Source organism: Sinohyriopsis cumingii, chromosome 12 (assembly GCF_028554795.1).
Source record: "Sinohyriopsis cumingii isolate HCF-2022 chromosome 12, ASM2855479v2, whole genome shotgun sequence".
NCBI classification, from domain to species: domain Eukaryota; kingdom Metazoa; phylum Mollusca; class Bivalvia; order Unionida; family Unionidae; genus Sinohyriopsis; species Sinohyriopsis cumingii.
Window position 1 is genome coordinate 124,229,630 of NC_142972.1, and position 27,091 is coordinate 124,256,720.

A 27,091-nucleotide genomic window follows, 5' to 3' on the forward strand; every position below is an offset into this window, starting at 1 on the left:
ATAGGTGGTCACTTTAAAGTTTCCATCCTCTCCCGATTGCAAGGCTTCTTTCAATACCCCAAAGTTGATCACTCGACTGGTACGATGATTCAGAGTCAGTCCTTTCACTTTGCACGTCGTGTGCACTTCTCCTTGTTTGTCCCGGTATTCGTAGCCGTAATTTTTGGGGCCGCCACTGACGAAACTTAGAATCTTGTCGTCGGGATGCTCGTCTGTCCAGGCTCCTAAACGGTCTCCTTCGATGTCAGGGTGATGTTGAATCGGGTGATGGGTGTAAATGCAACTGTCCGTGTCAAAGTACAGGACGCGTTCTTCTAACAGTTCTAAAGCTTCGTACAATTTTAAGCGAGCATGAGCTGTCACGTAAGCCGCAATGATGACATTTCCAAAAGGGTCGTCTTGTACAAAGTCCAGATCTTCTTCGTAATTGACCAAGATCAAATCCTCTCGAACGACGTCCACGTGTTTCATGTATTTGGCTTTGTCGTGAATCATCTGGAAGTAGCGGGAAGGTTCTGTCAAATATTCCGTCTTGGGTAAACAGGTCGTTGTGCCATTTTACCCCACAAGCAATTTAACATCACTTTGGCAAACGATCGCCTGCCTTCGTTTTTTTCGATGTGGTCTAAAGAGATGCCTTCTTGTTCGTAGTATTTCTCTTTGAACTGTATTTGGTCTTCGGGAGTGTGACACCAGGAAGGATAGCCGCTGGCTTCTTGTTTCAGTTTCAAAAAGGCATCCACGTAGTCGGCGAAAATGCCTTTCTGAGTAGGGTCACCCTTGTGGTACTGTTGTGTCTTGGGAAAGAGGCAAATTTCGTACACTTCTAACAGTTGGTATCCCATGTCCAGAGCTTTGAACAATTCTACGCTGACCCAGGTTCCCGTCAAGGCACGTTCTTCCTGGCTGTGATGGCAAGGTTGGTCCTGGTTGCATGTTTCGGCACAAGTACGGCACAAGGGAAACATCAGTTTGCCTTGACAATGGTGAGGTAAGACGGGATGGTATAGGTTCGTGGGAGGCAAAACTTTGCACTTGATCAAGCCTTCGTATTGTCGAATGTTTTTCAGGTCGATGTGTTCCGTGAACAATTGCGGGTGCCCTACAGGAAAGCGACAATATTTGCACACGTAGGGATACAGCGAACACACGTCCAAGTATTTGATTTCTTCTCCTTTCTCTTCGTCGGCTTGGTACAGCAAACAGGTGGCATTGGTCCTTCCTCCGTACAAACTATCCCTCGGGTTCAACGGGTCCATGAACTGGTAACTTTCCACGAGGCGTTTAAACTCGGGATCGGTTTTCATACGGTGATCGTACTCGTGTTCCCACATTTCCACCACTTGGTATCCTTGCTGTTCTAACTTTAGGCGCCGCTGACAAGTGTCCTGGTACAAGTCTTCCATGGTTCGTTGTAAAAACTGATTTTTAGTGTCACGGTCAGGGTAACAGACGGGACATCCATGAAATAAGCAACCGTTAAACTCGTACACGATCTTGGGGTTTTCTAAGTCCCAGCCATTGACCGAATACGTTCCGATGGTCTTTTCGCCTCCTCCATGCATGCTGAATCCATTTGTCTTCCTTGTCGCACAAGTAATGTAACAAACGTAGGGCTTTGACCGAGTATTGACGTTTGAGAAAGTGGGTCGTTTGAGGACTGATGACAGCCACAGTGTTTTCAGGCATGAATCGTTGTCGATACACTAAGGAACACGCTTTGGCAATGGTGCAAGCTTGTTTCAAAGGATCGACCCCTCCGTGTTCCATGAATAGTTCTCGAAATTTTCCACAGCAACGTCGTAAAATGTCCACGTCGGAACGACAATACTTTAGCATTTCTTCCTGAAAGTCGAAAGGGTCCGAGGCGTGAGCCTGGTACCAAGCGTAGAAAGCTTCTCGTTGTTCGGTACGCATGTTGTCGGGGTCGTAATAGTGAGCCTCAGGTAAATTGGGTAGAACGGCGTGTTGATTGGCTTCCGTATTGAAAAAGTGTGGAAAGTACCCTTTAGCCATTTCTGTCATTCCAAACGTTTTAGGCATTCGACTCAAAGGCATGGCCAAATAGCTCATCGAATCTTTAAACTGTACTTGTCCCACTTGCATGAAAATGATTTTGGCTCCGTTCAAAGTCACTTTAGGACGCTCGGTGCCTTGTTCCGTATAGTATCTGAGAAGAAACTGTCCATCGTATCCGGAGAAATCGTGAGCCATCACCGTGGCATGACGATGACAATCTCCGTAACGTTCGATGTCCTCTTTGCTCCACGTCTTGTCGATGGGGTCTAAGACCCATGGGGCAAAATCGGCTAACGTGTTCGGTCCTCGAAAGATTTTTTCACGCCCTCCAGGAATCTTGCTGCAGTGAGGGCAATGACTGAAGATAGGTTCTTGAATGCACTTCTCGCACGCTCGATGAGCCACGCAGAAATTAGGAATGTGAATGCCGGTCTCTTGCATGCATTCGAAATCGAAAAAGATGAAATTGCCTTTCTTCTTGTGACCGTCCTCTTTCTCTGGTGGGGGTTGGTATTTTTGCACGTAACATTGGTGTTCCAAGTCCACGATGTGGTGACAAATGTGACATTTTTTCTTTCCTCGACATACGTGTGCCTTGGTACTCTTGGTACGTATGCCTTGTCCACAGGTAGGGCACAATCTCAGGAGTTGACAAGCACATTTCTTCTGTGAACCTTGTGTTTTCAAATGTTGTTGGTAACAGGTAGGGCTGACAAACGTGCGCAGACAAGTCGAACAAGGCACTGGTTCTTCGCTCAGACAGGGTGGAGAGACCAAACATCCTGGGCATTTCCATCCACAATGCTTGTGTTGCTCTCGATTGTTATAACCAAGGTCACATTTCTCACAATAATAAACATATCCCAGGAATCCAGTGATACTGGTAATGGTATCGAAATGGTCATCGTGATGATAAACATGAATGTATTTTCCGTCCTTAAAATCCTGGCCTCGAAACAACAGAGACCCGCGCATTTCTTGAGGGTGCACTTTCAAGGTGTAGCGTGGAGCTAGGGCATCTTGCAATTTTTGCATCTCAGGAATGCCACAGGGTGTGTCTTTGGACAGGCCAGCTTGTTGCAACAGGAGTTCTGCTTCGTTTCGTTGTTTGGTTCGGTTCGATTTTCGAATGTTCTCCCAGGTTCTTTTCCATTCTATTGTGTCGTTCTTGTTGGCATAGGTTCGTCCCACCACGATGACACGGGCTAAGCACATCTGGTCTTGAGGGTTGTTAATTCGGACGAGACTCTTTTTGGTGTTGCGAAGGTCGTTCACCAGTAGGACCTTTTTGCGTCCTGTCCCTTGAGGAAGAGAGACGTGAGCCATTTTCAGTGTGGCTTTACCATCGGTGATGTCAAACTGGTCATTAGATTGTTGTACGTGTTGAATCTTGTCCATGATTTTGGAAGGAGTTAGTTCTGCGGGTCTGCTAAACTCGATCCAAACAGGGGATTTCAAACCGTCGTGATCTATGGATAGTGTCAAGCGATCGTCTTCTTTGGGTTGTCATTGTCGCTTGAGTGAGGTGAGCAAAGAATCCCACATCTCAGTGATAAACCCTTCTGCTTTCTCCAAGGGTACGTCGGCCTTGAAATCTTTAAACTTCACCGTGTAGGTGTAAGCCGTGGTTCTAAATTTTCTAGAGGAGCGCTTTTCCGTCTCTCGAATGGAATAGTACTTTTCAGGGTTGACTAAGGGTGGTGAACTTGGTTTAGAGGGTTCGGATTCTGGTTCACTCATGTCCTCTTCAAAATCACTGGCATGAATTTGTGCCAAGATTGCAGCCCTGGTACGAGGCGATAGATCACGTTTCTGCCTCTTACTTTCTTCTTCTTCTTCTTTCTTCTCGAATGAATAGGATCGTTTCATCTTGAGTGCAAAACGTCAAATGACTAAAGTTTAAACACCATAGACTAATTTATAGTCATGACAAACCAGCGTATATAAAAGGGTGTGTGTCTTGTCCTTTCACTATTCATTTCACTCTCAAACCGAGCACAACGATGGAAGAGACTACCCAAATGGAACGTTTCGTCAGAGCTTTGCGAGGGGTCATTAGAAAATTCTCTTCAGACCAGCCTACGGACTACTCTCCTTCCTTTCGAGATAAAAGTCAGGATACTTGCTATATCTGTCAGATGAAAGGGCACTGGTCTTCAGAGTGTCCAGACCGTCAAAAAAGAAAAAAAAAACAGGGGCTAAAAAAGACAAAAGTCAAGATACCTGTTATTATTGTAAAGAAAAAGGACATTGGTCTCCAGATTGCCCAAAAAAGAAACAAGAGGAGTCAGAAGAAAAGAAGGATTCTTCAGAAAAAGTGAGGGATTCTTCGGAAGAAGAGAGGGATTCTTCGAAAGAAGAGAGGGATTCTTCAGAGGAAGAAGAGGAAGAAAGAAGACAATTCTATTTACAAGAGGCAAAGCAACAGGAGAAGAAAAGAAGAAGGGAAGAAAATGAGGAAAAAACGGTGAAGAAATTCAAAAAACAGAGAGACTAAACAAGGAGAAAGAAGAAGTGTTCTGTTGTGAATTGTGAATTGGATTGTAAAAAATGGATAAAAGAATACATTAATGATATAAGGTAAGTGTCTTTGAGTTTTGATTTTAAAATAAGAAGCTACACTCACGCACTAATACACAGACACGTACTATAAGGGTAAAATGGGTGGGGTTTATTTTTGAGTTATTGGCAAATTGAAATTGTATTTCTTTTCGAGAAATGTGGGTGGCCCTGAAAAGGGTCTTTTTTCTTTATGGTGTAGGAGTGAGTTTAACCAATCAACTTTAACTGCCTTAAGCCTTTGCCACGGCCAAGGCCTACTTCTGATGATTGGGTTGAAATCACTAAGAGTGGTACGATAGGCTTAGTCACAGGGTTGGCGTGTTTAGCTCGGGAAGGTCGTATTCTCTTCGGTCGTGATAAAGAAGTCTGATACATTTGTTTCAGACTTCTTAACTCCGCTAAAATATCCAACAGTACCGTAGCCGTTTGATTTTCACCCTCTTGTTTCTTTGCTGCTACTTCTTCTTGCTGTTGTTGCTGTTGTTTTTTTCTTACCTCTTCTTGTTGCTGTTGCTGTTGCTGTAGGAGAAAAGCTTGTTCCGCTTCCTTTTGTCGTTGCATAAATTTCTCCAATTCTTCTTTCTGTCTCTGTCTAAAATTCTCCACTTGCGGTAATGAAGAATGAGACGAAGGTTCCGGAACAAATTCTTGCGAGGTAAGAAAATCCACAAAATCCCATTGTACCTCTTCTGAAAGTAAGTCCGGGTTCCCTTGGGCAGTCTCCCCTGCTGGTGCACCCCAATGGATCGTTTTCTGAATTTCCGTCATGTTGAATCACTGTCGCATAGATTGACTGCACACAAGCGCTAGCGAATCTATATAGACCAACTGACGTCACAGACTAATCTCTTCGGATTGGATGCGGGCTGACTGAATTTTGTAACGCGTGTTTGGATTGGTGAATGAACTCAATCCGTTTCAATCCTACCTCTACCTATAAATAAGCGCAGTTCAGTGCATTGATTCACCTGTTCTCGTCGCTTCAAGATGTGGACAGATGTGCAATCTTCTACGCTTGTGTCTTCCATGATGTTCCGGACGGACATACCCATGTATGTCCGATCCAAGTGGACCGTTGTCCACAGGACAAACACCAGTCTGTGGATACGTAGGATCTACGTAGAAAGACAAGGATGCCTCAAAAGAGTCCTGATTTACGGTCCTACAGTGAAACGCAGCCTAAGGACAAGAAGAAGACCAATGCAGTGCCCTTTATGTTAATGGATACATTAACATAAACCCAAAGGCCCTTTTCAGGGCCAGCCATATTTCTCGAAAAGAGATAGCCTTTCAATTGCCTACCCCTTTTTTAAATTTAAATTTAAATTTAAATTTAAATTTAAAAAAAAAAAAATCCCATATTAAATTCCCCTTGTCCCTAGACAAACCCAAACTCTATTCCCCCAAGTTAATTTCCCTTGTCCCTAGACAGACCCAAACTCTATGTTAAATTCCCATTGTCCCTAAAGTGACCCACGATTTTTCTCCATGTTAAATTTCCATTGTCCCTAAAGTGACCCAGGGTGTTTTTTAATGCTAAGTCCCATTGTCCCTAAAGTGACCCCATTTACTACTGATGTCAGATGTAATTCAAAAGGAATTATTTATTTATTTAAAATATTCATTTGAATTACTAAAGTTATCATTGATAATTGGATTTATATATACTACTTTTAATTATTATGAACCAGTTAAAATACATTAAGGATTATGTCATTGTGATATATCAGAAAACATTCAAGACCATTGGAATTTACATTGTCTCGTAAAGAAATAAATTATTGGTTGATTATACTTAAAACCGTTGGTTCAGTTATCTTTCTGTTACATAATTTAATACAAGGAGTCGTAACATAAGATGATCCTTTCATATGTATTGACCCTGCAAATTGAGTTTTGTATGATTATCGTAATCTTTAGTCATGGTAACTTTCTTTCGTATTCTTTATCTTCATATTCTGAGATATGGTTTCAGCAATAAAATATAAGAATAAAGTGGATTAATTTCTCAGACTATGAAGAGAAAGTAACGAAAGAAAGTTATATATATATATATATATATATATATATATATATATATATATATATATATATATATATATATATATATATATATATATATATATATATATATATATATATATTGTAACAGATTGGGTAGGTATGGGCTAATTTGTGTAAATGCAATAGTAAATTTAAAGAAATGCTCAAGGTCAGGATCATTTTAGTTTGACTATGAAGTTGTGATAGATGCTTAATAAAAGAAATTTAACTAAAACATGAATGTGTGATTACGTGTAACATGTACAATACACAAATGCTATAATATGTTGGCCTTCACAACATTAACGTAAATATTCAGCAAGAAATGGACGACCCACGTTCGACTAAAGCAGACAATGATACGCTGGGTAAGATATGGTGGTATTCATTGCACCGGATTCGAACTCTTTAACACACTTACTTTGCCAGTAGCTTCTCGTGGGTCAGTTGTTCTTTCCGGGATTTTCCCGGGTTCTTCCTCCAACATTAATACTGGCCGCCATGTATAGCCTATCGTGTGCTGAAAAATGGCGTTAAACCCTACAATAACAACAACAACAATAACAACACACTCCTTGTTCAAGGCTTTATCAAAGCAGATACAAAAGAGCAAAACAATGGTTGATCAGATATGATATTTTATTCGTGTTTTCTATGATTATGTTTACATATATGTGTCAGACGTAGATATCATGAAGTTATTATTCATGGTTTCTCATATATTTCATACTCTCTTCGCTTTCTCTTGAAGTGTGTCTTATGCAATAAATAGCTAATAACTTGGCATTTTGAAATAAATGATTAGGGGTGGAAGGTAACATTACTGTCATATTAGTTTTAGTAAGGGGCTTGAATTGCTAACATTACATTTTTAAATTACATGCTTGAACTGCATTAACGTAATTTTACCGAAAAAGAATTACGAATACCAAAAAGTGTATTATACTTAGCACATGATATGATTGTTAAAAATCGTTTCTAATGGTTACATAATGTATACACAGATGTCTAAGACTTAAACCATCGTCTGTAAAGTGCATCCCAGAAGCAGGAGATTACATGGTGCACAACATCCATAGAAGATACCCAAGACCTGCAAAAAACAAAACTAGATTGACTGTTTAGGATACGAGTTCTAAGTGTTCACTAAATTCGTTTTCTTGCATGAATGTCATCTGCTTGATGTCCAGTCTTTGCGGGGAAACACTGACTAAAATGGAACTTTTAATCTCATCAATCCAAAACAAAATTACTTATTAATGTAACCTGTGATTTTTATCGTACTTTGCATTCGGACTGATCGTGCACCCATTTGAATCAGCCTGTGAACAAGCAAAATTACTGCAAAAATAGCTGAAATTCACCTTGCCTCAGTTTTGAGAAACGAATTTTGCTACATATATACTCGTATGGATATTTAAATAATCTTAATTTACCGTACCGTACAAATTTAAGCTTTCTTAAACTGGGCTTACACTCTAAACGCATACTATCGCATTAAAACCCAGTGGTAATTGCAGTATAGGACACATATTAATTGATAACATGAAAATGAACCACACCAACATAAGTATCTCGGATTCTATTCTTTTTAAAAAAAACACATGATCCCATAGGTAAAACATCGGACTTAAGTTCTCTGTAAAAAAATCAAAAAAAAAAAAAACCAACCTGGTGCAAAATAGGAATGTGTGGAGTTTTACTTTATGAAAATATCAATCGGAGCATCATCTTTTATTCTGTAAAGGATTCTCGGATGTGTGGCATTCAGACTATTTCGGATATTTCTGGGCAATACGATCATGCATCAAATGTATGTTGGCGTAGTAATATGCAAAAGAATCATGCATTTATTTGCCAGAGATTTCCTCGCCAAAGAGGAAACGTCAAAACGTCAATATATTCGGACCGTCTCTATCATTTCTACCATTGAGTTGACCATAGGATTGGTCGTGAAGTTGCGAATGAAAAAATACTTAGATGAATTCGCAACTTTTCGGTCAATTGTTTGTTGTTTTTTTTTTTTTTTTTTTTTTTTTTTTGTTTATAAATAATTGAGGTGGTCCGAATGACAGCTAGTGGCAGCAGTTGGAACATATCTTGGTGATTTCCGTAAAACTAAGGAAAAAAACCTTGGATGTAGTTACAAAACTGTTAATAAATTTGATGGGTTTTGGCGATTCGCCAGTCATCAACATATGCTGCAATAGAAAACGCCGAAAATGTTCCAATTGTGACTTGGCTCATTCTGCCGCTATATTTGTGCCATGTAAACAAAATTAGTTCCGAATATAGTCCCCAATGGCGGCGAATTATATCCGAGGTTTCTTTCTCGATTTGATCTTCAAACGGTTACATATTGGTCTCTTCGATAAAAGGACATACTCATAGCTGAAATTAAGCTTTAATTAGAATAAAACAAGCATTCTTGCCATGGGGGTTCGCATAGAGTTCATACTCTGAAGTATATATTTCTATTCAATACTATTAATATTGAATAGGTCAAAAATACATATATCCTGGTGGGATATTCACACATGCTTGCTCGTTTAAAGTAGCGCTGGATTGCCTGAGAAAAGTTCTAAATGTGATTGGTACGTGATTGGACCTAAATAAAAGTGAACATTACTAAAACCGATGGTATGCCAACAAATGTTATTTTAGTAATAACCAGACTTGTACTCCGTTATGGGTCTGAAATTTGGGGGATGTACACTCTTCAATATAAAAAGTAAAATCTTTTATCAATTTGGATAAATATTTACGAAAAACTCTACCCTCATTTATGTCGCGAAATCTTTATTGGATCTATAAAACGGGAGTGTTATACATGCAGTATAGCAAACTTCGACTTTTTCCTATGAATATTGCCATTACTATCAGAATGCAAAAACTCTACATAAGATGTGCTTGTTAGTCCATTTTGTCCGTAACCCTTCACATTCTATGTCCATTTTGTCCGTAACCCATCACATTCTATGTCAATTTTTGCCCGTAACCCTTCACATTCTATGTCCATTTTGTCCGTAACCCTTCACATTCTATGTCCATTTTCTCCGTAACCCTTCAATTATATGTCCATTTTGCCCGTAACCCTTCACATTCTATGTCCATTTTGTCCGTAACCCATCACGTTCTATGTCCAATTTTGTCCGTAACCCTTCACATTCTATGTCCATTTTGTCCGTAACCCTTCACATTCTATGTCCATTTTGTCCGTAACCCTTCACATTCTATGTCCATTTTGTCCGTAACCCGTCACATTCTATGTCCATTTTTGTCCGCAACCCTTCACATTCTATGTCCATATTGTCCGTAACCCTTCACATTCTTTGTATTTTATCAATATTGTCACCTTCACTCTTTTCAAATACCATACAATTTGCTCTGTTTCAACAAGAATAAAGATTTAATTTTTCAGGTGTCTGATTCGATACGTTTTTAATGCGGCAATTTTTAAATCAAATATATCAGTTGTGATTCCCGTGCATTTGCAGTGTCAATTTCTTTTAATTCACAGTTGCGGTGCCATTCATTTTCCACGTCAGCATCTTCACATTGTGATGCCAGTATATCCTCCATTTCAATTTATTTTAATTTATAAGTGTGAAGCCAGTGTATCTGCTGTGCCATTGCTTGTTCATTTGTGATATCTCTAAACTTTCCCTATCGACTTCCCCATCTGTATTTGCAAATCATAGATACTGTGTTTTAACTGCACAACCACTTTCTTTTTAAGGAAAATTTTCTCCAGGCATTCTTTCCTCTAACTCGAAGAAAAAATTCAAACATTACTATGAAACATTAACTTCTGAATTTCTGAGAAAAGGGAACCCGGTCCAGTGTAGCAAGAACACTACGTGTCGCTGAGATTATTTGACATACCTACAACAGTAAAAGCACCCCATTTACAATTCCTTGCTTCCTTGTCTTCGTTAGCTTAGAAAAATGTGTTTATAACTGAGACAATTGCAATATAATAACGTCTACATTTCGCAATAGTTAATGTTTTAGAAAAAATAAAGATCATGACCAAAATTATACTACTAATGATAAGAGAGAATAAAATATCGGATACCCTCTTGGTTCTCCCCTGGCAATGGGTCTGGATCAGAATCTGTAAATAATAATGGTTTTAATAATAATAATAATAATAATAATAGCAGCTGTGGTTGTCATCGACGTCATTGTCATCATCATCTTTGTCATCTACAGTACATTTAGAGATTGTTTGCATCTCGACAAATGTGAAGTAATTATGTGATGGTTTCGAATAAATAGGTTGGTGGTATGCAAGTGTGATTTCTTATCTTATATGACCATATAAAATGCCACTAACAACCGAGGTGAAGTTTGGTCAACAATTCATTCTCCCACATTATTCTCATTATTTTCTAACATTACTGGATGCGGCTGGGAATGACAGGTAATCTGTAATTCAGAGGTGGAAGAATATCTGCACCAATGCATTAACCTTTGCACCAGAGTTGCGGAGCTCCCTGACTGACTGGCATTCGATTTCAAGATGGATTCCTTCTACAGTGCTTTTAGAAGTATCGATATTAGTTTAACACAATGAATGATTTTGAGAGAGTCAAAGAGTCTGCCTTGCTGTCTGGGTTCAAACGTCAGTCCACAGAACTGAATTCATTAGTTGCGAACCGCGCAAAATTTAAAAATTTTTTGCAAGCCGTTTTAGCATTTATTCATTTTTCACATATAATATGTGAAATTATTGTTCAAATACATGAATAAAATAATTGAAAAGTGTCAAATACCTTGACTTCATTTAACAAACGTGAAGATGAAATTTACAGTAGAGCCAAACAATTTATTTGAAATAAATCGAAATATTTGTCACATATATAAATGGTTTTTAACTTATGTATAAATAAATGGTTTGGTTTATCAGCATGCTAATCATGTGAAAGAGAATTTCAAATATTTAAAATAAGCCTTCATTTCACATATGCAGAAATATCTTTGAAATATGTGAAACATTTTGTCACATGTTAAATTCTTTATTACATATCTGAAATTCGTTTCTTTATAAATGTAAAATAGTTTAACTTCATTTCAAAATATTCTATATGCATCAATCGGTAATATTTGTCGCAGTAATTGTCAAGTATACTGAAAGAGAAAAATCTCTATCAAACATATTTTATAGAAATATAGCAACAATATTGTCACAAACTTTCAGCAGAATATGGTATAGTCACTATCAGGAATCATATTGTTGTGGTAATGTTTTTTGCCTATTATATTTCCACAAAGGAAAATCTCCACTTATGGTATAGCTGGGAACTTCACTTATGGGACTCACGCGCGGGAAGGTTTACACTAGCAGCTTCAAGAAACGTCTACATTTCCAATGGGTAAAATCATTACGCTAGCTGAATTCGCTCCTCAAAATCGGTTACAATGGCAGCATATACAAAGAGAAAATAATCTGCACCTGCCGGCGGCAGTCCTGTTGTTGCTGTTGACGGTGTTGCAATTTACATTTCAAATAAATTATTAATTGTATTTCTAAGAATTATTAGTTGTATTTCTAAAGAATCAGTCATTGGCTCCATCTTTCTTGCTAGCTGATTTCACTTTGCAAAATCATTCACGCTAGCGTTTTTGTTTTTAATGCCTAAATTTTAACCCACCCACCCACCCCGGCATGCGTATATAACCGACTTGCTTGTAATGGGAGGGGTAACATTAGCAAAGTCGTGGGGTATTGAAGGTGTTGACCTATATAAATAATCAGGTTCATAAATGGCCATTATGATACAGCTGAAACAGTAGTTCATAAGTGCCAGGTAGGCGAAGATAGGAATTAATGCTAAATTCTCTTCCCACTAGAGGTTTTAAGGAGCGGGTCTTTTGTCTTTGAATTATGAAGCACCTTTGTTCTCTATTCTAGCCTGTAATGTCCAAAAGAAAAAGACGTAGAACAACTCATTGGTCTAGTATTGAGTTAAAAATATCCCTTGTAAACAGGCTACAGTAATAAGTTTATTGGAAGAAACATTTTGGGAACTTTAAAAGTTGAAGAAAAAATATCGTGGATACGATTGAATCCAGGGATATGACAATCGTTTGGTCGCAGACCAGCACAAGCCTGAATTTGGTCATTACATTACGCATTGTCTGATAATACCAAAATTATGTGAAACCAGGATGTAAATCTGTTTTCCTTACGTTTTTGATGTAGAACATTGTAGGTAGTGATCGTCCCACTGTTCGCTCCAATGACGAACAGCAATGGCTGCCCAGTAGGACTCTTAGAAGCAGGTACGAATCTGATGGAAAAAGTTGATAAGAAGTATTAGACTTTTAAAAAGTACATCATTTTAACAAGAAATACGTACCTTACTTATTTACTTATCAAAGGATCAATGCCGGCATGGGAAGATAGTTTACAGACTTTACACACACAAGTTCCAAAATGGTAGACTGAACATATGTCGAGAGGGAAAAAAATCATACACAGCTGACTATAATATGCAGAAATCATTTAGAAGTGAACAATTTTTGGTCTTGAAAATTTAACTTAAGTATGTTGAAATTTAAAATTGCCTGTTTGATTCTTCAACGTAGTAAGTCGAATTTTCAGGATATAAAAAATATAACTCCTGCATAGACTGTGCTTATAGTCTGTATACATGTATAGAGTTTCTAATCTGCATTTGATAACAATGATTTTATCATAAAATATATTACGAGAAGCAGTCTTGACCAAAATTACTCCTTGCCTAATACCTATCGTAAGTAAGGTAAGAAGAGCGTCATTTTTTTTTATCGAAATGACAACTATTCATATCCCCGCCCAAATATTTTTTATTATTTTCATTTCTTTGTGATTTCGTGAATTTTTTTTACAGGAAATGACTAACAGTTAGAATAGAATTAAAATGGTACAATTTGGGTACATGAGCGATTTCTCATTCGGTTCGTGGGGCCCTTGCTGGCCGAGTGGTCAAAGGCACTCGTCTTTACAGATCAGTGACATCTCACCTCTGTCAACGTGGGTTCGATTTTCGGCTTTGCCAACGTGGATATGTGAGAAAACTTTCCCAAAAAATAACGTTAACCCACGAAACGCACAATTCGGTTAGCAGGATATCCTTCGGTCAAGTAACCGAGCAATACATTGGACAGGTGAGGCCCACGTGTGCTAATTTCGTTGAAGTTGGTCAGTGACCGCAGGTTTATTAGCATGCAGAAAATAGAATAGCCGTGTAATAAGACGCTACTTAGTTATATTTTAAAATCGTTATATTATTTTGCAACCAAATTGTGGTCAGCAATAAAGAGAACTGCAGAAAAGTCGAAAGAGCTCCTTATGGAACCTTGTAATACTTTCAACTCTGAAACAAGTGATAACAGGTCAATGTGGCAATGATGCGGTAAAGTCAAAAAGCGTGACCTTTGTTTTGTCAAACAAAATTAAATTAAAGCTACGTACGAGAGAAGAGGCCGTACGTTTCGAGAAGCTTTTGTAGGCTTTCATCAGATTTCAGTAAGAATCATGCAGAGTGTTTACATAAATGTATATATTACCTACCATCATATAAAAGGTAGATCATTACAAACAACAGTCATTTCTGCATAACTATTATACGATACTTGTAAGAAAAAATACTGAGGAAAAGCAACTCATTACTAAACAATATTTGGAAAATAAAGTACTGGAAAAAACAGGCTGAGTTATAAAATTGTTCCAATTATTCCACGTGATACGAAGTTGGAAAGGCATATGAAATTAGATTATGTGTGTGTGTGTGTGTGTGTGTGTGTGTGTGTGTGTGTGTGAGGGAGAGAGAGCGTGCGTGTGTGTGTGTGTGTATGTGTGTGTGTGTGTGTGTGTGTGTGTGTGTGTAGTTCTCAGATAGACCGGAATCAAAATTGTTTTACAATTAGCAATTTGTTTTCCGCAGATTTTAATGTCTCTGTATCTTTCAGTGCTAAATTTGATCACATTTTAGACGCGATATGTACTCAGATAGGAAACACGCAGTAAAATTTTGCAATAAGTTACTATTCTCTAATTATTACAGAATCCATTACAAAGTTTATAAAAAATCTCATGAGAAATTTGTGATCAAAAACAAAACCCGGAAGCAACAGTAATAACAAAATCATGAAAAAAATTCTTTCAAATATTAATTGGGAAGCTAAGATGTAAAATTGGTGTTTCGTATATATTTAATCTCAATATTACGGAAACATTTCCGCACATTTTGAGATAAGAGAAAGATCTATCTATCTAACTAATCTATCTATCTATCTATCTATCTATCTATCCATCCATCCATCCATCCATCTATCTATCTAATCTATCCATTTATCTATCTATCTATCTACCTATCCATCCATCCATCCATCCATCTATCTATCTATCTATCTATCTATCAATCTATATCTATCTATCTATCTATCTATCTATCTATCTATCAAATCTATCTATCTATCTATTTATCTATCTATCTATCTATCAGTCTATCTATCTATCTATCAATCTATATCTATCTATCAATCTATCTATCTATCTATCAATCTATATCTATCTATCAATCTATCTATCAATCTATATCTATCTATCTATCTATCTATCAATCTATATCTATCTATCTATCTGTCTGTCTATCTATCTATCTATCTATCTATCTATCTATCTATCTATCTATCTATCTATCTATCTATCTATCTATCTATCTGACATCTAGATTCAGAACTTAAGGACGACAATTAAACACTTTAATAGTATACACTACACTAATATCATATACTATTAATCTTATTATCTTGTTCCTGGATTAATCGTCAGTAATCCAGTTCACATAAATAAGAAACTCAACAAAAGATATTCAATAAAAATAGTATAGCTTATTCAATAACTGACATAAGTGTGTGTGACTTTCAGTATACTTCACAAATCAGCAATTGAAAGACTTCCGAACCAACGTATTGGAGAGAGAGAGAGAGAGAGAGTATGTGTATACTTAGTAATCATTCTTTGCAATTAGCAAGTAAATGGAAAAGATAATTTAACGTTAAAATATAATTCTTCAGTTGTGAAATGAATTTAACTCTTCACGATGTCATAGCCAAGCATATAAGAAACAACAAACATTCAAACGTTAATGATGAAAAACTACAACAAGCACACCACTTCTAATAATGAATTAAATTACACCTCTTTCTGATGGCATGAACTACTTTAAATTCATTTCTCTCGAGGGCCACGTTGTGTCCCCGTGACATACCTTGACCCCTTCGGCCAATGTGTGCCATACAGTTTCTCCAATCACGTGAGATACGTATTTAATGTGGCCTTTTTCGAGAATCATTTAGCATGACTTTATTATACGGGGAGAGTGCAAGAATGCATGCCATAACACTAGTTTGATCCCTTTTACATTATGATTCAATCAATACACTTGCATAGAGGTTTTAATTTTAACGTAATAAAAATCAGTGCTTATTTAATCATAGATAAAATAATTGGTTTTTAATTTTTAGTGACAAAAATTACCTCTGCAAAGACATAAAACATGGAATTTACAAACTATGGCAGGTTGAAAGTGTAAACATTATGGAAATGAATGGAACAAATTTCCTATTATTAAACATTTGAGGAAGATACCAGTAATTAAGTGTGCTTAAATGTTATAATATTTAATTGTGTTCTGATTATTAGCAACGTTTGGAATACTATTGGGAATATCATAATTTCAAGAATACGTGTCCTTGTCTTATCTTCACATTTATGGACATAGCAGAATACAGTGATCTTGAACTTTATTAATAGTGTGTATTTAAGAAATGTAGCAATTTCAAGAAATTCCAGCAAATTATGTGAATGAAAGAAGGAAGAAAGAAAAAATAACGTACACTAGGTCTTCCGGATCCAGGTTTGTAACTTTTCTCTCGGCGTACAGCTCACCCCAAGTCTTAGCGAATTCCGACGGAACATCAGCATACATACCTTGGTAGACTGGTTGCGGTACAGACTTAGTTCTGTCCACGGTGTATATCATGAGTGAACCTGGTCTTTCGTTGCCGATAAAAATGACAAGTGTATCGTCAATGTACCCTAGTTCCAAAGATTCAGGTTCAGGGCCCTTGAAAATTAAAAAATACAGTAGAAACATCAGTTAATACTCGTATACCTTGACCCAGTCCAAAATTGTGAAATGTAACTTTCGTAAACAGAGTTTACTGAGACAAGAACTAGTTACCTTGTCGTCTGACCTTGAGTCAAACGAAGCACACAATTTCCTTCCATCGTCCACATTGCTGTTGAACAGAAAGCCGTTCGTGAGAAAGGTAAAATATTCCAAATCACCCCCGCTGTCGTACACCTGTTCCATTGTGTCCGCCCTCCAGATGCTGAAGCTACGTCCGCCATATGTAAACAGTTTGTCGTATTTTCCTGTTGTAAGATTCTTGCCTTCAATTTTTGTTACCTTTAACCTCCCTGTTAAAAAAGATGCTGAGGAATAAAGTCTTGCTCGTTCTTTTGATATATTTATTATAATCCATTTAATTTTATCATGATATCTGCCAATCAAAATCCTGTATAGTAAACCATTTATCCAATCAAATAAGCGATCAACATTATTATTGTGTACCTAGTACTCCTTTGTCTTGAATAATGAGTAAAGTCAATCAAAAGTGCCGTTTTCTAGAGAGAACTCTTACGACTCTACCATCCTAAACGAAGTTACAGAAAAGAACGAAAACCAACAAGTTTTGTAAAATTCAATAAATAACTTATTCCCCTAGAAAACAAAGTGAAAATTTACAAAGAAACTTACAATTATTGTGAGTTAAATCCCAAAATAGTCCTCAAAAGTTCTATGACAAGTCCAACTGTATGAAGTTCCAATTGAATAACCGCTGTATTCCAAATAAATTCTAATACTGAAGGTGTTGATATGCCTGGAGTCTCCAACGTGCTCATGTGCCAATGGCCTGGAGTGTGGCGATGTGCTCACAGTCTACTGATGTATCACAATAATATAAACCAAACTGATCTTGTCTGAATTCACTATATTTCCAAAAATAATTTTCCAGTCTAAAAATATTATTGAGCACTTTGTAATTGCAATGAATAATAATTTGAATAAATAATTCCACACAAATTAAAATCTGAACACGATAATAAGACTGATTCTGCTTCAGATATTAAGGCATTAATAAGAAGAGTAATTTTTCAAGTGAACAACATTATATAAAAAGCTGAAGCACAGTAATAGAGCTAGAGTGTATGGCAGTTTCCTGTTTAAAATATTCAAAGTTGTCAAGACGTTAAAACTGATACCATAGACTCCGATTCAAATAAACATGTTTACCCCCTTGATAATGATCTGAATATTTAACCTATAATCTTAGAGAAGCATTAGTCTTGTATTATGTAGTTTACAAAATAAACGTCACTTGCTTGTAAACCCGCATTATTATCTAAGACAAGTCGGAAATCACGGTACTTAGAGTAATTGCATCCAGGATCTTGAATTTCTTGTCCTTGACTTTCATGTTGGCTGGGAGTTTTCTCTTGAATATGCTCTCTAATGTTGACGAAAGTTCCATTTTTTAAAATCTATAGAAACTCTAAAATTCCTCACATTAGTTTCTAAAATATATTTTGGCTGTATTTCTACTACTATACATTACCAAGCTGGGTGATTTGTCTTAACTCCTCTCTACGGGTCGCGTTGCTCTCTGAAACAAATAAAACATCCCAACATGTTAATTGTTCCATATATCAATGTAACAATATGACGTGTTGATCATCTGCTACATCTTGCAGTCTGTATAGCTCGAAATTCATTAGTCCAAATTAATCAGTTCGAATGGTCAGTAATCACTGACATGTAACCACCATGTACAGACATAAGAATGTAGTAATTTTAAAAATAATACTGTTAATATTCTCTCTCTCTCTCTCTCTCTCTCTCTCTCTCCGACAATATAGATCCAGCAAAACAAAGTTAAATGAGAACGACACAAACTTTCTGAAACTAGGCTATGAAATAAGTAAGCACATTGAGACGGAGACCTCTGAAACTAGGCTATGAAATAAGTAAGCACATTGAGACGGAGACCTCTTTAGTTCATACGCTGAAACTCATATCTAAAAATAGACCTCTTTAAATGTATTGCTAAGCGAAATGAACACAAAGGAAACGAAAAGAGTAATTGATATTTAACTTTCATTGTAGCATAAAAACGCAGAAACAAAACAAACTAAACTAAAAGATTTGGATGCTAAGATGTTTGGGTGGTACGAGTTACACCTGTTAATTATCAAATATGAGGACAGCACTATTATCATGGGGGGGGGGTCAAAGGCACTCTATTGGGACTTAGATCGTAGTTAGAGATGGCCAATGTGTCCGAGCCAACCATGTATGAGTCAGCATGATTCGACTGTATTTACACAAACATTTCTTCTATAGCGACCGACAACTATTTAATATTTTGTTTACAGCATTGTTGTTTGCACAAAAGGTACTTATATCATCATTCTTTGAATAAAAAGTAAAGACTCATTGTTTGAACAAAAACAAATTATCATTTGTTTTTAAACAAAAAGTAAAGCGTCGTTGTTTAAACAAATGTACACTTCTATGTGCTGGATATGTTCCACACAAACGCTTAAGCTCAGAAATTTGCATATCCACGGAATACCGTGTTGTCTCTTAAAGTGCAGAATATCGACTGAATGCGATCGAGGATCACACTCTAAATACGAGAAAGGTGAATAGATGGGTGTGGTATTTAAATCAAGGCTCTGACACCAAAAGTGGTTTTTGTTAAGTATCATATACACAATCGCATTGTTATAATCTATTTTTTTTAAAATGTTCAATCTAAAATATAAAAAAAATGTTACTGAATTGTGTGTGATGGGTTTAATATAATTTCTTTAATTTTTATTAAATTCAGTAACATGAGATTAGTAGATAGAAGGAACTTTGTCTATAGATCCAATTCCATGGCATACCAAATATATCAGATAGCTCTAGTTCCGCCATGCGACTTTCCTCTGACCAGTTCTTGTACTCCTTTGCGTCTCCTTCATTGGCAGTGATTAGGTATCCTATGTTTCCAATCTCTGCATATTTTACTGCGTCAGGCTGGTACATGCCAAATATTGGCCAAGTCTTCAGATGAACATCTATAAAAATAAAATAAACCAGACCAGAAAAAACCCAGACCAGAATGCAACATTTTGAAACTGATTAAATATGCTAAATAAAGTTTTTCAAGCCACTGTTTGGCTACAGCTGAATATGAGTAAAATTTGGTTAGTTGTGTGAGGTTTGACGCCATTTTTCAGCATATGATAGGTTATGCATGGCGGCCAGTATATTTGGTGGAGGAAAAGCTCATGAAACCCCAGGGAAGAACCACCGACCCACGAGAAGCTACTGGCAAACATTCTCACATACCCATGTTCGTCGAGCCGACTCACGCGGAAACTGATGATAGGTAAAGGCCATCGCCTTAGACACCTCAGTAGCCTGGGCCCCAATAAACTATGTGCACCGTGGTCGAAAACTTAGCAAAATTATCTGGCATTCTCTGAGGAATAGTACGACTCCTGCCCCTTTCTCTCTCTCTCTCTCTCTCTCTCTCTCTCTCTCTGTGCACCACCAAATCTACCACTAAAAGCAACATCAATAGTGATGAAGATGAAAAGAACAATAGCAAAAACTACTATTGCTACTACTATTGCTACTATTTCTGCTATCATTTATACTACTGCCACTAATACTACCGCCACTACTCAACAATATTAATACTACTAATATTAATTCAAATGAAAAGAAGAAAATAAAAAACATGTAGATACACGTACATGGACAAACAGATAGATACATATTTTTTTATTAAGTAATAAATCTTGTGTGCGATTAGTTCGAAATATGACATACACTTGAGAACAAGCAATAATAATAATAATAATAATAATAAAACCAGATAAGGGTTGTCTTACCAGCATCCTTGTCGCTGGCATCCATCTTAAATTTTGACCAATCCTTGAAGCCGAGACCATGGATTGCAGTTATCGTTTCAGATACTAGGTCGACCTCAGCAATTGCATTATTTTCCTGGAACAATAAAAACTAATTTTACTAATGTTTAGTTTTTCTTAGGCGATAGTGAGGCTAACTGTTTAATGTATTCTTTGTGTGATTTATTCCCAGGCCCAATGACTTTCTGAAATGAACGTAATAATAGCATGGAAATAGTACAGGCAAGTTAACAACGGAAAAACGGATCTCTATATGAACAAGGGAAAAAGAGGTGTCTCGGGTGGCCGAGTGGTCTAAAGGGATCGTCTTTACCGATCACTGCCATTCAACTTCTGTCCACATGGGTTCGAGTCTCGGGCTCGGCCAATGTAGGTATGTAACAAAGTTTGCCAGTAGCTTCCCGTGGGTCGGTGGCTCTTACCAGGGGACTATCGCTTCATGGGGAAAAGTGATTTTAAAGCAAATGTACAAGGGTTTAACATAATGGGCCTCTTTACAAAGAAGGGGAAAAATAATGTTAAAACATCCAAAGGCGTCAAAAAGGGAAAGGTAATACATGTCCATAGGCTCAGTGGGGTAAGACTGTCTATGACAGAAGCTGTGTTGCATAATGTCCAGTGTCAGTTTGGTGTCTACCTTTGCAATATTGTTTGTTTCTGTAACTCTAGATTTTAAACGATAGTCGATTCATTAAGCGTTTGCAAAAGTGTGTTGCAGAATATCCAATGCCAGTGTTGTTCTTCACTTTGCAGTACTGTTTACGTGTTTGATTCCCAAGATTTGATACTCTCTCTTTCTTATTGTATTGCTGCTATTCGGGAAGAAAAGGATATTGTTGCTTATAATTTACCTATCAGTCATACATGTACTATAAAATACTGAAAGTATTTTATAGGACATGTGTGACTTGTAGTATGTTATATTACATGTATGACTGACAGGTAAGCTGTAAGCAACGACACGAGCCCCTGTGGTTAAAGTATGGTGTCCTATAAGAGATTTGCGTTTTCTGACTTTGAAAACAGCTAACAATATATGCTGCTTGACTGATTGATCAGGGTATACGTGATTGACCAACACACAGTATTACTAACCTACACTAATTTCTCCTGACCAATACACCGTCTTACTGATCAGCATCCATATCTGCTCAATAATACACGGTGTTACTTATCAACACCCATATCTTCTCAATAACACACGGTGTTACTTATCAACACCCATATCTGCTCAATAACACACGGTGTTACTGATCAACACCCATATCTGCTCAATAACACACGGTGTTACTTATCAACACCCATATCTGCTCAATAACACACTGTGTTACTGATCAACACCCATATCTGCTCAAAAAACACGGTGTTACCGAGCAGTAATCACTCTACTGCCTAATAAACATGCGCATAACTTTTATAAACTCACACCTAAACTAAATATGTAATTTGGTTTACCTTTACTTTGAGTTAGGCTCGAAAATATATTGGCATTTTTGGTGCATATCTTTCGCAGTTAGACCAGGATAGGAGAACAAATGCATAATTTGGGTTTGAAATTAAGGGTTTTGGTTATATGTTTATGCATGTCTGTTACGGTGGTAAATATTTCGAAATCGTCATTTCTGAGTAGCGAATAAAAAGCACACCAGTAATAATAACAAATAATTTATTCGTGCATAAGTCCCATATGAATTGTTTCAGCCACCTTGTAACAAGAACATATTCAAAACAAAAGCACGGCTGATAGTCAGATTTGAGCACTAATGACAAAAGATTGGGGTAATGTCATTTTAGTATTAACCCAAATACATTAATAAAAATGTTACAAGCATTGGGGTAATGTCATTTTAGTATTAACCCAAATACATTAATAAAAATGTTACAAGCATGCGTTTCGCAAAAAAAAATCGTTGTTTACATTTGAATTGTATCTTTTTTTGTTGTTACAATGTTTCATCGTCCGATGAAGATTCACAAAAAGCTGTCCAGTGAGACCTTAAGATAACGAATATCGCAGAAGTACCGTTGTAGTACCGTTGTAGGACCGTTGTAGTACCGTTGTAGTACCGTTCCCTCAGCGACAACGAAATATGTATATTCTAAACACATCTAGGAAGAAACATGCCTATATCAGTCAGGGGAAAATACAGGAGAAATTGCACTTCCTTAAAGACTGTTTAAATAAAACGGATACATTTTGGATTCCATACCGTGATTAAGTGTTGACATCACCGACAATATAACGTTATAATGTGTAGTAAGTGAAAAATTATCGTTAGGATAGTATCAACTTAAGTGATCTTACAAAATTCTTCCTCGCTGAAACGGATTTTACTTTTATTTCAAAGGAAGTAGTCAAATATGTGGAAGCATATGTGAAGGAAGACGTGTTACTGTCCAACAGGTAGTACACGATTTTTATATTTCATACGGAAGTAACGATGAAATTCTGACCAAGGAATTAGGAATTAGTCTTTTTCCGAAATTGAAAGCTTCGTTACGGGGAAATCATTACGAAAACAGAGAAGAACTAAAGGATGCAATCACGGGGCCGCTCACTATGCACCACTGCCGCTAACTATAACAAATGTCAATGTCGTCATGTAGGCACATTTATTCATCTGAAAAGTAAATATTAATTTCTGTTCTAAAATTTAATATTAACATAGTTTAAACAAAGTCCATTCAATCCTGATTATTTAGTGTTTTGCAAATTAACTATAATCAAAGCATCCAGACGAAAATTTTTGATCGCTTTGACTTTTACAATGGTTGCAAGGTACTAAGCTGATTGAAGAAAAGTGCACGTCTGTTTTAATCGTCACAATGTATGGTAGTACGAAGTTTGTTTTCAATATCCGCTGCTTTCATTGTGATGCGCGACATTCGATGCGGTGTGTACTGGATCACACCTTTAAGCTGACCTCGTCCAAAAATGACCACCTACTTTAATATTAAGTTTTATCGTATGTGTTTATCGGGTCCTCTAAATAATGACCATTCAAAGGAATATGGATGTAGAGGATCCAAATAAAATGGATAATCGCTATTTATAGGTATGTGTTATCAAATTATGTAATCTACACCTGTTACTGAAATAGTTGGTACTGAATGCATATATGACCTCTATGGCCTTTACTATAAATGTCTCATCGATCAGGCGATTTACTATTCATATTTGGGATATTTTTATCAGTACAAAAATTAAGAATTAGCTTCGGTTCATGAGCAAGTTTGGTATATAATAAAATACTCTTTATATGCGGTAATAAGGAATATGAGTCATATTGTGGTACAAAGAGTACCATAATATATAATGACTATCGTATCAATATCCTCTACATAAGTTTTACGCAACGACTGACAAAATTTGTCACATGATTCGACCGGATCTGGTTGGTTAGGCACGTGTTACAAAGCCCTTGAGATGTTCTCAAACAGACGGGAAATGCACAAGGCGGTCAAGTTATTTGTATTGGTAGTAATATTTATTATTATTATTATTATTATTATTATTATCGTTTCCTATCGAATACAAGCTGTAAATGATGCATTCATCTAGTTTTTGTTACTGTGGAAAACAATCATACTCGGATTGCCAAGTTCACGAGTCTTCTAGAGTACTAAGGAAATACTATGAATCGTAAGACTCGTGTCCAACGAAACGTTTGAACTTAGCAAAGACTGTTTATACTCTATCTATGATGATACGTACCTGTAACGATATATAAGCCTTCGTCTCTTCTGTATTGAATGTCACGTGTTCTGGTTCAACATCATTGGAAAATGGATTGTTATTCTCCCTAAATACATGCCTAACTCCTCTCGTTGCTAATTCATCCACCCTAAACGGAGAAAGGAGACAGACACAATAAATCATATTTGATTGCATAAGACCACTAGATCCTTGAGGCACGATTATAAACTTTAAACTTTTTTGTCGTGGTAATCAAGATTGAGATGATCAACACACCCTTTGATGTATTTTGTTGTTGCAATAATGGTATTCCAATTGATCCTATCTTGAAGAATTAATTTCATAAATTAAGTAGTTGATTACAAGAAATGTCCATTCCACACTTCGATGACAGGAAAGCAATTAGAAGTCGCATATATGAATGACCCTAAGCCATAAGAGCGAAGCACAAAACGTTCTCAAAAGTGTCGAAATGATAACACAATTATGGTCGCCGACTTAAGTTTATTTAATGAAGACAGTGGCTAGAAAGGCAAACATATATAATAAAATGTGCAAGATTTGTGTATGTGCTCCAAAATGGAGACATTTAAAGAACAATTCCCTGTCCTAAAATTTGGAAGTCTTCTATTGGCACATACTGAATGTAGATTTGTAACAAGGATTTATCCAGTCTATTTGCCGGTCTTCAAAATCGCATGTATATCACTCTTCACTAACTGAATATTCACAAAACAAAGCTTAAACTTAGCAGAATCTGTGCATATTTCATGACGCACTGAGCCAGTGTTTGATATGTTTATGACACCATATCACATAATATTTTTTAAGAGAAAGAAGTCAGTTTTCTGAAGAATCCTAAGCATTGACTTGGTTTCTAGGTGGAAACGTATATTAAGAGCTAATCGTCAAATAATTTGTTTCATTTAGCCTTTTCTTAAAATGACATAGAACATGTGTCCGAATCTCTCAATCTTTGTGTTGATTTTGTTTGTGATGATTTTAATTGACGACTCGTATTTGGGTGTGGGAACGCTTTTAAAGGCATTTACCTGTCTTAAAAGGCATTTGTGCATACATACTTGTCGTTGAAGTGTTTAAAGTCCAGTTTCCGGAAAGTGTAGCTTCCGGAAATATTTGCCGTGTCAAACTTCAGTATTCCCACTCCACCTTCAGGATCAATCACATGACCAGTCTTATTCTGGTATGCCTCGGCTTCTATTGTGATGACCACTTTTCTGCAGTCCGCAGTCGGTAGCAGCATCTCCGGGCGACCACCCACTAGGATATAGTAACACATTAATTAAATCCAATACCTGTATTTTATTTCCTTCTATTACTTTTGGTACAAATATGAATATTTGGTATGTCTTGCTCCAAAGCATTAAGCGAGGAATAGATGAAGGTAGTATTTCATTGACACCCAAATAAAGAATGCACATATTCAGACGGTTCATCTGCAGCTAGCATCTCATGTAAAGCGTAAGAGTTTACCGGAGAGAGAGAGAGAGAGAGAGAGAGAGAGAGAGAGAGAGAGAGTATGGAAATATTATTGTATCCCCTGAGTGTACTAAATATATACACCTTGCGGGCTCTGGGATGTAGAATGGGTACGATGCGCACTCCTGCATATCGTAATGCAGGCAGGGGTCACAAGTGCTCAGTTGTTAACATGCCGGACTTGCGACAGAAAAAAGGCTGACTCGAATCATACCGTCCAGTTATTCCATGTCAGGTACCGTGTTGTGTCTTTGGACAAGTCAAATTTACTCTAATTGTCTCAGTACTTAAGTACATTATGGTATTGCTCTGCCGTACAAATGACACATTTTAAGTCCACAGTGCTAGTATTGTGTCATAACGGGCCCCGAACTTGAACCATTACATCGATTGCAGATGAAATTCTCACAATATCTAGTAAGTATTTTCGAGAGCTCGAATGATGAGTATTGCGGGTGTCATTTGACGTGGAGAATTTAAACCATAAACCTTGAATAACTGACCTCTTTTCCGCACATGTGTCAAAGTCGGGAATCGAAAAATGCACCACTAATATTTAAAGTAAGCAGGTTACCAACGCATTTTTGTTTTCCTTCTTCGAATCTGACTTTAATTCATCTGCAAGGTGTGTTAGAATGTGAATGTAATACATACAGACTTACCGACTATTTTGTGAACTTCTGTGATGGAGCTACTTCCTCTGTTGTAGGCTTGGTAGACCACAACTCTTCCTTTCCCTGGGTCCGATTTATCGTTGACGGCGACAAATATGTAACCGCCGCAAAATGTGACGTCAGTGATATCTACTCCGGTTAAGGGGAGATATCTAGTGTTAGTCAGATTGCGGGGATCGCTTGTGTCTACGATGATTATGTTTTTGGAACCTGCAAGATTGTATAATCAATATACCATATAGAAAGACAAATTCAATTTCATCCAGTAGTGCAATTAGCTAATGTAAACATATCCTTGGAAAATAATTCCATGTTTGTTACAAAATGTTAGTCTGTCTTCCTTTCTTTAAATTGCGTCGTATATTTGTACCATAATCATGTATGGACGACGGTCTGAAGTTTTAAAGAGTGCATGTGAAGTTTAATTTGCTCCCTGTAAAAAGCAACAATCCTTCTCCTTAATCATTGCTAGAACTGAAACTAGAACTGTTTTGCTTATCGAGTACTGATACTCGACAGCATTACCCATTATGCTGTCCTAAACGCAAAATC

At 37.0% G+C, this 27,091-nt stretch overlaps 1 protein-coding gene across 1 annotated transcript in view; it reads right to left on the reverse strand.

Annotated features, from left to right (window-relative positions):
* Window positions 1-7,245: 7,245 nt before the first annotated feature.
* LOC149787389 (mesenchyme-specific cell surface glycoprotein-like) overlaps window positions 7,246-27,091 on the reverse strand; it is a 29,010-nt gene continuing 9,164 nt past the window's right edge. The window contains exons 2-12 of the mRNA XM_089977975.1: window positions 26,528-26,749; window positions 25,448-25,646; window positions 24,384-24,513; window positions 20,630-20,744; window positions 19,634-19,807; window positions 18,301-18,348; window positions 16,863-17,101; window positions 16,516-16,745; window positions 12,820-12,920; window positions 10,703-10,741; window positions 7,246-7,717 (exon numbers count right to left, since the gene is read on the reverse strand). Of these exons, the coding sequence (XP_089834101.1) occupies window positions 7,680-7,717; window positions 10,703-10,741; window positions 12,820-12,920; window positions 16,516-16,745; window positions 16,863-17,101; window positions 18,301-18,348; window positions 19,634-19,807; window positions 20,630-20,744; window positions 24,384-24,513; window positions 25,448-25,646; window positions 26,528-26,749 (1,535 nt within the window). The 3' untranslated portion in view covers window positions 7,246-7,679. The remainder of the gene's footprint in view (window positions 7,718-10,702; window positions 10,742-12,819; window positions 12,921-16,515; window positions 16,746-16,862; window positions 17,102-18,300; window positions 18,349-19,633; window positions 19,808-20,629; window positions 20,745-24,383; window positions 24,514-25,447; window positions 25,647-26,527; window positions 26,750-27,091) is intronic.